The 12,593-nt window shown below is 36.6% G+C and overlaps 1 protein-coding gene across 8 annotated transcripts in view; it reads right to left on the bottom strand.

The window, feature by feature from the left end:
* Nucleotides 1-4,637: 4,637 nt before the first annotated feature.
* Nucleotides 4,638-12,593, bottom strand: part of SSX2IP (SSX family member 2 interacting protein) — a 45,867-nt gene continuing 37,911 nt past the window's right edge. For 7 of the 8 annotated variants that reach the window (XM_066268776.1, XM_066268784.1, XM_066268782.1 and 4 more), the window contains 4 exons: nucleotides 10,613-10,786; nucleotides 7,102-7,216; nucleotides 6,550-6,712; nucleotides 4,638-5,400 (listed from right to left, as the gene is read on the bottom strand). In XM_066268776.1, the coding sequence (XP_066124873.1) occupies nucleotides 5,283-5,400; nucleotides 6,550-6,712; nucleotides 7,102-7,216; nucleotides 10,613-10,786 (570 nt within the window). In that variant the 3' untranslated portion in view covers nucleotides 4,638-5,282. The remainder of the gene's footprint in view (nucleotides 5,401-6,549; nucleotides 6,713-7,101; nucleotides 7,217-10,612; nucleotides 10,787-12,593) is intronic. The other variant, XM_066268781.1, reaches the window with a different exon arrangement.

The following is a 12,593-nucleotide window of genomic DNA, read 5'->3' as shown; positions in this document are numbered from 1 at the left end:
AATTATGAATAGGATTGCCACAGTAACCATCACAAAACAAGGCTGTCTTCCCCATGGACCAAATGATAAATACCTTTAATGCAGATGATAGCATAGCAGATTAGGGGTTAAAAATAGAACAATTTCGCTTAAAAAGCCATACTAAAAGGCACTGTAGCAGTCTGGAACAAGTTAGAAATGTAGAAATCAGATTTGTTTTTAAGTTCTGATTTTACCACTGACTAGTTATGGGACCTTCGGTCCATCACTTACCACCTGAGTCTGTTACCAGCTCTAAAAATAAGGTTAATAATCTCTCACAGGGCTATTGGATCAAAAGGAAATGTGTGTTCTGTGCACTGTAAGATATAGTAACTGTAAAACCATTTGAACATTTTTAAAACTTCCTATTATGAAGAAGTTAGAGGAGTCTTAAATACATTCCGTCTAAAACTTAATATTTGAAGTCTTTAATAATAAATCCCTTGCATAGAGTACTGTTTTACTGTTTTTTAAATAAGTAACTGACTGGATGAAACATCAAACACCAACTTTGATCAAATAGCTATGCTTTCTCTATCTCCCAGTCTTGCTTGTAGTGAGGCTGGGGCTGGAGGCCTAAGTTCTTGGCGAAGCAATGAAGATGGAAGCCATGTTTCAGGTCAGGTCCTTAATATCCAACGTCTGCCAGATGGTTCTTTCCCCAGTTTGACACTGGGGGCCTTGGGTTCCAGATGGCATCACGATGGTGGAAGACTGCCCAATCCATGCTGGACATTTCATGTGTAAGAATTAGACTTTCATATTGAGCCACACCAATCTTGTGTTTATTTGTACCTGCTGTATTCCACCCTCATACTCTGTGCAGGGAACAAAGCTACAGAGATATACCCAAAAGTTCCTACCCTCCTGAGAAAAGTTCTAGGATTTTGACATAAAATGTATAGTGTTTATGCCAATTAAGTGATTTGCTGTTTGTCTTATTAATATTTTATATTTCTCATTAACAAATATTGTGTGCTTAATGTGTATTAAGCATCATATTGGGTATATTCCTGAACCTAAAATATATGAATATTGAGGATTATTATGTATTACTGGCATTACAGTAATTCCTAAGACCTCTGAATCAGTTATTTGTAAATGTTAAAAAATTTAAAAATCTTAACCAGTCAAGTGAAACTTTTTATCTAAATCAAATAATTTAATCAATAGTCTACTCCACTTTTACACTCAACCTAAAAAAAAAACCACTATTTAGAAAAATGACTAGAATAACCTATTTTATTATCCTTATTTACATGGTCCCAAACTTTGTAAATACTTTTTCTACTAGATAATACACGTTTTTATGGCACAAAATCTTATACGGCTTTGCGGGTCAATATTTTCTAGAAAACAGAAAAACAAAATGCAGCAAAACAATAATATATCAATTCTCTAGCATTTCCCAGAGGAAAGAATGCAAAGAGTAAGGGGGATGGGAGCCTAGCTTGGTCACTGTTACAAAGTCCTGGAGCAGATCAATCCAAGTGTTAAGACACTGAATGTCTAAATAGCATTTATCATTGTTATTACAATTTAGGTTTATTTATAGAGCTGGTCTTTCAACTCCGAGACTGCAGTGGCAGGCAGTGTGCTCACGTCTTCCAATCCCCACGGACCAGAATACAGAAATAGGTCCCGACATACAGCAGGCTCTTTAGAAATGGTTATTGTAAGACTGAAAGAATGAAGGACCAACACACAGAAAATCTATAATTCCACAACCCATACTTACTTTAAATCCAATCTAGAATTAAGACCATGATTTACATTAGGCAACTTTGAAAATATTACAACAAAGCAATCGCACGAGGGGCCTGCTAGCTCAGTGTCCTGGGAGTAACACCCTGCAGTCTCTCCTGCTCCACCACAGGTCAGGACTGGATTCCAAAGCACTCTCCTCCTCCTCACACACCGTGGAATACATTTTTCCACAAAAACCATGTTATTACTAGCCTACGAACAAGTCCAATAAGGTGGGCAAAATGGAACTCTAACAATAGTAGTCTTTTTTTTTATCTTAGTGAAAGGAGGGGAGGCATAGAGAGACTCCTGCATGTGCCCCAACCGGGATCTACCTGGCAAGCCAACTAGGGGGCGATGCTCTGCCCATCTGGGGCCCTTGCTCTGTTGCAAGAAGCCATTTTTTTAGTGCCTGAGGTGGAGGCCATGGAGCCATCCTCAAGTGCCAGAGGCTGACTCGTTCTAATGGAGCCTTGGCTGCAGGTATGGAGAAAAGGGAGAGAAAGAAGCAAGAGGGAGAGAAAGCAAGAGGAGAGAAGCTTCTCCTGTGTGCCCTGACTGGGAATTGAACCCTGGACTTCTACCGCCTGGCTGATGCTCTACCACTGATCCAACTGGCCAGGACTGTAACAATACTATTCTAATTACACTATGGGGAAAACAATTTGCTGTGGACTGTTCTATGAATCTAAACATTTAATACATTCTTCTACAAGGAAACACCTATCTATTAAGTAAAATTTTAAGCTTAATTTTCTGCCATGATTATTCAATTAATTTTCTCATCATAAATTGAAGATATAAAAATTTAAGAGTAGGAAATCAAGTTTTCCTCTTAAATTTTCTTTGCCACTTTCATGCTTTGAAAATTCAAAATGGATATGCCATGTAAACACAACTTGGTACAAAATATTTCAGATTTACCTACTGAAAAACAAAAAAAACATTTAAGATCATCAGGAGGACTCATGCAAAAGTACGCTATGACACCATCATCTAATCACGGCGAAAGGTCAGACGGCCCTGCAACTGTTATTAGTACACTGCAAATACCTTGAAAGGGAAGGGAATCAAAATCCTAGGAGTAATTTTGGAGTTGTTATTTAGAGTCCAGCAAAATCAACTCTGTTAAGTAAAATACACAACTTTGAGCAGATTTATACTGACTTTTATCAAATGAATTTTTATCAAATTATACAATGAACCTGGCTTTCATTTTACTGTTTTCTCACACCTTAGAATAGATTTTAAGGTAAGTCTCAAGGAATTTGCTTTCCGATATGAGAATTCAACCAATACTGAAATGGAAACATAACAAAATACAGATGCTGCTTTGTATAAATCCATTGTCACAGAATACAATATTCCCTAAAGTAAGATACTTCCTGTAAAAGTTATAATGTTTATTTCTGGCAAAGTATCTCATGGAAACCCTTGGAAAGAAATTCTTGACAAATGTATCACTGACTAAAAATTTGATTGCTTTTCTTTGATCGCAGTACTGCTCAATAGCAAGAAAATTATATCCCAGCTGTTCTTTCCTTTGGAATATGGTATTGTCTCTAAAATGTTTCTAATATTTTAAATGGTAAAAAAATGACAATGCCTTAAGCGACTGTAGTGACTAATTTACTTTTGTTCAAAAGTTAGATCTTTTGAGATTAGATGTGGCCACTTTCTCATGAATAGCTACATTAACCTTGAAAGGTACTTGATGATATCCTATTAACTTGGAAAAATTAGCTGCTGCTACACAATTCCAAAGAGAGGGACAGTGAATGAGTGACAAAAATATATATTTTTAAAAAATATGACTCATTTAAATGGAACAGCACACAGGGTGATTACATGTAAGAGGCTGAACTGCTAGAACATGGGCCTAAACTACAACATTCAGCACAGGTGGAATTTGTGCAGGCTTCTGAGTACAGAGACAAGTAAGATGAGGCACTAAAGACTTTTGGATGAAAATTCGGGAAAGAGCCTGGTCTGCATGTATTATTACTACTATCAATAACAACATACATGAAGAAACATGCAAACAATTCCAAAAATGACATGACACTAGTCTGTCCAGAGTACATGTGGATTATAAAATCTGATGCGATACATTGTCACATCTCCTTAACATTAGTGGCAAATACCTCATTGGAAAATTATTAGAAAATGACTGACGACTATACAAAGCCTTACCTCAGAGGGTCCCCAAACTTTTTACACAGGGGGCCAGTTAACTGTCCCTCAGATCGTTGGAGGGCCAGACTATTAAAAAAACTATGAACAAATCCCTATGCACACTGCACATATCTTATTTTAAAGTAAAAAAAACAAAATGAGAACAAATACAATATTTAAAATAAAGAACAAGTAAATTTAAATCAACAAACTGACCAGTATTTCAATGGGAACTATGCTCCTCTCACCGACCACCAATAAAAGAGGTACCCCTTCTGGAAGTGCGGTGGGGCCAGATAAATGGCCTCAGGGGGCCGCATGCGCAGGCCGTAGTTTGGGGACCCCTGCCTTACCTGGTACAGCTGTTATGGTACTGGTACCTCGCTGGTAAAGAAAGATCACCATCCAAATACCTTAAATATATTAATATCTTCTACTGTCCAAATATCTTGAGCCAATATTCTTAAATTGCTTTATTCAAAGGTACTTTTGTTGTTTTACCTCTATTACCCTATAATCAATACTCTTTTATCCTACATATATAAAAAAATTCTAATGCTGTAGAAGTTTCAAAAATGTATGTTAGTCATTTTAATTATCTAAAGAACTAGGCTTCATGGAATAGCTTTTGAGTATTTATTGCTCAAATGGGTTCAAAAAATTCTTAAACATAATAAGTGGCAATGGCTCTAATGCACCTGTAAACTAAATACCACTAATAAAAATTTTATTGGCATAAAATACTATAATTATGGAAGTGTAAATTTTTAAATCTTAAAGCCTCTTAACAGTCATATATATCTATATACAAAACATACATAAATTCCACTTTGTTTAAGACAGAGAAAATTTCAAATCACACTAAACATAATAAATATAGAACTTGTTTTGTTAAAAATCTACAGTATACATTCAAGTAAAGGCTAAACTCTCAATCCCCACTATATACTGGACAAAATTAAAACATTTTTATAACAGTTTCCTAAAAGTGCTATTTTTAACCTCTAAGAGGAAACTCATTCTAGTGCTTTTGTTTCCATCCAAACATCTGTACATTCCTTTATTCACAGAACCAGATGCTTCTGTTACTAAAAATACATATCCAAACCTTTGTATCTTTTTAAATGTTTAACATTTTAGTTCTTTGGGGGGGGAACAGGAAGTCCAAACAAACAACTCAGACCATTTTAAATTATTAGAGATGATTGACTTTATGGCACACCCTGTTTCAAATGAGATGTGAAATTTGAAGACTATGTTGATGAAAACAATTCCAGTTCACATGTATAAGGTAAGTCATCTTTTTGTCATGAGAATTTGTGGAGGTCAAGGAGCATCCACTACAGCAACCTTCCTGTGGTCCAGGGCTTGCTGCCACACTCCGTCTCTGATCTGCATTCTCTTCCCACCTGATTTGGTTTAGACTCTTCAGGAGTTATATTCAGCACACTGACTGAACTGTTGGGGAAAGAAAGGCAGATCTGAATAATCATCTCCTCCTCCTTTTATATTTTAGATATGCCTCAGTGTCTAAAGGCTGACTGCTCCCTTGTCCCATGCTAAGCAAATTTTGGGACACACTGATCAAAACCAAAGAAGTCTTTCAAAATGTCCTAATTACCACTTCCATGTTATCCATCTATTTATTTTACTTATTGCTTTAGTCTAACTTACATGTAGCTGCCCAACTAAAGCCCGAGGTAGACAGAAAACATGTGAGTTTTGAAAGCTAACGTTTCCCATGTCCCCATCTTGTTGATACTATTTTCTCATCTCTTTATAATTTCTTTCAGTACGTGTCCATTTGTTCACGCACGGTTTCATCTACCCATGCACTCTCCTACACAGATAATTAACGAGTGAGTGCCTACAGAAGTGGCTAAGACTCCAGACCCCAGCTGGACCATGCACTATGTCATTTTGGCAACTTAAACTTCCCTGTTCCTCCGCAGTTATAAACAGAAATAATATCAAAATAATATCAGTAACTATCTCATAAAGTTGGGATAAAAACTAAGTGAGTTAATGTATAGCAACAGAATTGATATTGTATCTTAGAAAATGCTTTTAACGACTTGAGACAGAGGAATATACCAAAATGAGCAGTTAGTAGCAATACATGGGTTTCTTGGGCTGGGGAGGAACTATTTCACTGGTCACTTTGGGCACAGAGCCTCTTTACCAGTCAGGATGGCACTGCTTTGCCCTTCAACACCAATAAAACAGGCACACCAAAAGAAACCTGAGAATATGTACTCTATAAAAATAATATCCTTCTCTTTCATAAAATTAAAGTACTTAAAATACTGATTCCTATAAATATGACCATATCTTAAATTTCATTTTAGATGTGAAACAGAATCACATTATATCACTTAGCTCCCAAAAGATAGGGACAAGGATCTACTTTGTTCACAGCTGTATTCCCAATACCTAGCAGCTGTCTATATATAATGGATACCCAATAAATGTTTGCATAATGAGTGAATCGATCTCCTAAATTCCTCTTGAAATCTCCACTATCGCTGATACTACAGATATGTCAACCTTTCCTGGCAATGCAACTCTAGTGATGTTACACACATGTGATGCGCTCCAGACTAATACCTATGTTCAGATACACAGGAACGGGGCTGGCAAAAGTCTGAAGTCGAAGGAGAAGCAGGAAGAGATTTTGTAAGTTTAGAGGTACAAACTGGAGACCCGTTAGACACACTGTGGGGCTTCTGTCGTGGCCTTGAGAGCACTGTAAGATTGTCCCGATCAGAACCTGTGGGCAAAAGAGGCAGTACATACGGTGAGGTATTCAATATAGTGAAGGTGATGAACACTGGTAGTTCTCAGTAAGGTGTGAGACACAGCTCCAGTCTAGCTCATCTTGTAACCTGTTATGTAGACTCTATAAACATTTAGAAGGATTGTTTGTTTTATAAAATATTTGTTTTATAAAAATATTTGTTTTATAAAATTTTCAAAAACTCAACATACTACACAACAAAAGTTGTGTTTGGTATGCACAGTCCTGTCATTCCCATTTGGACTACAGTAAATAAAATAAGTTGATTCTTTAATTTCAATTGAAAGCACTAATTGGTACTCTCCAAAGTTTCATATTAATAATTTATAGTATTTACGAGCATTTTTAGATGAAGTACTCACTTCCTGAGAAGGCACTGAAAAGCCGCACATTTTCTGAATTCTGGTGGTCAAAAGTAGTCATAGTTAAGAACTGTTGCTTTAACCAACTGGCTCTTTCTTCTTCAAATGCTTTTCTCTGTCATAACAAGCACATCAAAGAATTACTGATCAATATTTCAATATTCATGGAGTTGCTATTTCACATGATTTCCCTAGTGATGTGTTTGCCTCTGGCTATAATAAATGCACGCATACCCCCCCACACACACACAATTTCTTAAGTCAAATGAATTAATCCAGAATATTAAGAAAAATTTCATCTTAAAAAATTGTTTAAAAAAATAAAGTCACCCATTTCACCTAATAAACCAACCAATCAATATTTTTTCAAACCAATTTTGACTAAATTCAAATGGACAATACAAAAAAATAGCATATTAGTGTATGTAACCTTAAAGATATAGAATATTAGCATAACTTTTGAACATATAGAACATTATAAATATAAAACCACAAACAACAGAAAAAACCCCATTGCAAATTAACCACATGAAAAAGGCAGGTAAGGCTTTACCAGACACTGCTGCCATCCACCAACCATCTGCCAGTACTAGCAGCCACCACGAAAGCACAGGGGGCATGTGTCAAACCTCCCCCTTCCTTCCGTACAGCTGATGGATCCTAAAGTAAACTCTCCCCCACCCCTCAGCTCCTGGTCCTTCCTTCCCTCCCCCCCTTCCCTCCCTGCTGCCCCAGTGACAGGGGAGGCGGAGATTGCTCCGCAGAGAACTGGCAGCGGCTGCAAAGTTAGGCAGCAAGAGTTCTGTTAGCGCAGAGGAGACGGGACGGGGACACACACAACATGGGCTCAGAAACGGGATCCTGTAAGACAGTGGTCCCCAAACTTTTTTGGGCTACGGACCGGTTAAATGTCAGAAAATATTTTCACGGACCAGCCTTGAGGGTGGGATAGATAAATGCACAAAATAAAATTATGTGACTGGCGTAAAAACTGTGGTATTTTAAAATATAATTGTCGAACTTATGAGACAAGCGTCAAGAGTGAGTCTTAGACAAATGTAACAGAGGGAATCTGGTCATTTTTAAAAAATAAAACATTGTTCAGACAAATATAAATAAAACAAAAATAATATAAGTTATTTACTCTTTCTTTGTGGACCGGTACCAAATGGCCCATGGACCAGTACCGGTCCACGGCCCAGGGGTTGAGACCACTGCTGTAAGACACAGAAATGCTGGTGCAAACTGCTTTTGTTTCCCGATGAAGATAGCTACTGATGAAATAAACTTTCACAATTGTGAAGAAAATTCACGTCAGCTAATTTAAATAACCAATATATAGTCTTTCACTCATAAATATTAATATAAAATTCTGCATCATCAGACAGGTGAAGAAAACTAATAGCATGAGGGGAAAAGGCCAAGATAAAGAGAAATGACCATGGATAACAGTTCCAGATAGAAAAAAATTTTTTAAACTGTAATACAAATTATCAGATTTATGAGCACCTATAAAATAATGCTATACTAAAAAAAACAAAAAAAAAATAGAGACAATAAAACTTAAAAGATTGACTTTGATCTAAAAACTCAGTGGGTGAAATGAATACTCAAACTGGCCTGCTGGACACCAGGCTGGGGGTACACAGGACAGAGGGCGAGAACTCCCTCGGCACAGAGCAGCCAGCCAGTCACAGAGTAGTCAGAGGCCAAGCATCTGTCTAGTAAAATTCCAGAATGCAAGAAAAGTCGAAGGAGGAAAATACAGAAGAAAATATCTTGTAACTAAAGAAATCCAGTGTATCTTCAGGCTAAAAGATCTACCTAGACAGATTCTGGTAAAATTTCAGAACTTTACGAAGATAAAATTCCAAAACTTCTGGCAGGGAAGGGCAGGGGAGACAAAATACAGGGTTATCTGCAAAGTAATGCAGGTTACACTGTAACCAGGCTTCTTAGGAGCAAAACCAAATACCAGAAGAAATGGAGTGACTTTTTCAAAGTTTCAAGGGCAAAAGTTGGAACCTAAATTTTATATCCAGCCAAAACAATCAAGTATAAATACATATATTTTTAGATATTCCAGAATTCAAAGTATTTTTCACTCACACATTACTTAAGAGAAAATTAATAAGGTAATGCAGCATATTGAAAAAGGAACCCAAGAAAGAGGATAACACGAAATCTGAGAAACACGGCAGCTGAATCTGATTCAGGAAATCCTAAAGAAAGCTACCAAGTCAAGGAGCTCACTATGCAGTGACAGAGAAGAGTCTCTTCCAGGTGGCAGTCCTACTAATATGGATTACTTTCTATGTCTCCAAACACATTAATGAATAATATTTACATAATCATGATGTTATCAAGGTCCGTTCCTGGTTTTCAATTTTTAAGTCTTGACGTTACACAAAGTACTTACACTGGGAATATATTACAGGACAGAATATAAAGGTGATAACATCTACTATGAAAAAGAACATCACAAAAACTGGGAAGTATAAGAGAAAGAGAAGTGGAGTAAATATAACCAGATGAATGTCATCTGACACTGCAGGGACAAATACTGTCTGAAGCTGACCAGATCTGAAGGAGAAGCATTATAAAACAGTTCATGTAAAGTTAAAAGGTCAACCAGAAAACACAATTTTTTAAAAAGTAGTTTAAAAAAGTAACGTTATGAAGAAACCAGACATAGTAGGGGACTATGTAGACGGCAGGTAAGATACGGACATTAAATATATACTTCTCTTTCACAGCAAGGAATCAAGAGACTGGTATCAAGAACAAAGTTGAAGTATATTAAATTTAAAATAGTACTTCCTAGAAGAATTATAAACAAAACTTGTTACAGTGGTTACCTCTGAGGAATGAAAGCGATGATAAGAGAGAATATTTTCTCACTTTTTAGCTTTTGTATAGGTTGATCTGGTTTTTGAAACCATGTTCTGACATTACTTTTATAATTTTTGAAAGGGAAATTTGCAGGTAATACATTACTAAGTAAAAAAATCAAGCTGTAGAAGTGTGTATACAACATTCCAAACTGTTAACCAGTAAGGCAGACATCCCTGGGTGAGGGAGTGGAAAGAGAAAGAACTTTATTTTTTGGCCATACTTCCATTTTTAAAAACAAAACCACCTACTCTTGTTTGTACTGTCTTCTGACACTATACATACGAACCACAGATGGATGACAGAGGCCCAAAAGAGATCTCTCTTGTGAGGCTAAACACTTTAATAGTAGAAACCTAATCCAAAAGATAACAAATGCCTAGTTGTTGTTTTTGTTGTTGTTGTTGTTTGAATTTTCCAATCCTCAAATATGGTACAAAGAGATATCCTCTTAGAGTTCATGTATTTAGTATTCCTCTCATTTCAAGTTATTTATGAAATACTGGTAAAATTCTTTTAAAAAACTGGATAGCAAACAAACACAGAACTTAGATGTATTTTCCTGAGGACTCCCCACATTCTCAAAAGCTCTACATGTAAAGCTAACTGTTTAAAATACCTCCAATCCTAGGCGAATGGCAGCTTCTGTAAAGCTTCGTCTTTCTTTCTCAAAATTCTTCTTTTGTTCTTTAAATAGGGACCACTCTTCTTTGAGGCGTTCCTTTTCTTCCAACAAATAACAGTCTCGCAGCAGGGAAGTGGTATCATCATCACAGGCAGTAGCGAGCTGCTGCTATTAAATTTTATAACAGTGAGTTCCAGAGGGTCCCTGCAACACTCCAGCAAGTTAAAATGAAATGAGGAAAGGGTCAAACTTTAGGGGATGGACAGAAATTACGAAGAATGAGAAAGTCGACAGAGGCATGCCATTTCCCAAATGCTTCTTCTCTAACTGGCAGAGCAATAAGAACGGTATGAAATTTACCTGTTAGTAAGCACAGAACTTAGTTTAGATCAAACACATGTCACACACTACAGATCTTATGAAATAAAAAAATAAGAATTTATTAAGATTCAGAAACATTCTGGTCCTTCTCAAGGGAGAATACTTTTAAAAAGTAATTCACCTAACATCACATCTTAAGGAACAAGAAAAATAAAGCCAACTCAAAGCCAGAAGAGGACAGGAAACAGTAGAAATTAAGAGAACTAAATGAAATAGGGAACAAAAAAATTACAGAAAACATTAATACAACAAAGAGCTTGCTCTTTGAAAAGATCAATAAAATTGACAAACCAGTAGCTAGACTAAGGAGAAAAGAGGAAGGACTCATATAAACAAAACCTGAAATGAAAGAGAAGAAATTACCACAGATATCATAGATATACAAAGGATCATAGTAGAATTTTTTTTTTTTTTTTTTTTTTTTACAGAGACAGAGAGTCAGAGAGAGGGGAGAGAGGGACAGATAGGGACAGACAGACAGGAACAGAGAGAGATGAGAAGCATCAATCATCAGTTTTTCATTGCGACACCTTAGTTGTTCATTGACTGCTTTCTCATATGTGCCTTGACCGCGGGCCTTTAGCAGACCGAGTAACCCCTTACTCGAGCCAGCGACCTTGGGTTCAAGCTGGTGAGCTTTGCTCAAACCAGATGAGCTCGCACTCAAACTGGTGACCTCGGGGTCTTGAACCTGGGTCCTTCCACATCCCAGTCTGACGCTCTATCCACTGCGCCACCGCCTGATCAGGCTCATAGTTATACACCACCAAATTCAACAACCTAGAGGAAATGGATAAATTCCTAGAACTATACAATCTTCCTAGACTGAGTCACGAAGAAGTGGAAAACCTAAACAGACCATTAAGCATGGAGGAAATAGAAATAACTACCAAAAACCTCCCCAAAACAAAAGTCCAGGACCAGATGGCTACACTAGTAAATTTTACCAAACATTCAAAGAAGATTTGGTACCTATCTTTCTCAAAATCTTCCAAAAAATAGAAGCAATACTCCCTAACACATTTTATGAGACCAGTTTAACCCTCATACCAAAACCTGGCAAGGACAACACAAAAAACAAAACTACAGACCATTATCTCTACTCAATATAGACGCAAAAATCCTAAACAAAATTCTAGCAAACCGAATACAACAACACATTGAAAATATAATACACCACAATCAAGTGGGATTCATTCCAGGAACACAAGGATGGTTCAACACACAGAAATGGATCAATATAATACACCACATCAACAAAACAAAGAACAAAAATCATATGATCCTATCAATAGATGCGGAAAAGGCATTTGATAAGATAAAACATCCCTTTATGTTTAAAACACTCAATAAAATTGGAATAGAAAGTACCTCAACATAATAAAGGTCATGTATGACAAATCATCAGCTAACATTATACTAAATGATGAAAAAAATGAAGGCTTTTTCTCTAAAATCAGGAACAAGACAAGGCTGCCCACTCCCTACATTCTTATTTAACATAGTATCGTAAGTTTTAGCCAGAGTGATCAGGCAAGAGAAAAAAATAATAGGCATTCATATCAGGAGAGAAGTAAAGGTATCACTTTTTTGC

This window comes from Saccopteryx bilineata, chromosome 3, assembly GCF_036850765.1.
Source record: "Saccopteryx bilineata isolate mSacBil1 chromosome 3, mSacBil1_pri_phased_curated, whole genome shotgun sequence".
NCBI classification, from domain to species: Eukaryota; Metazoa; Chordata; class Mammalia; order Chiroptera; family Emballonuridae; genus Saccopteryx; species Saccopteryx bilineata.
The sequence above is the reverse complement of the archived record's forward strand: the minus strand, read 5'-3'. Positions and strand labels throughout refer to the sequence as shown.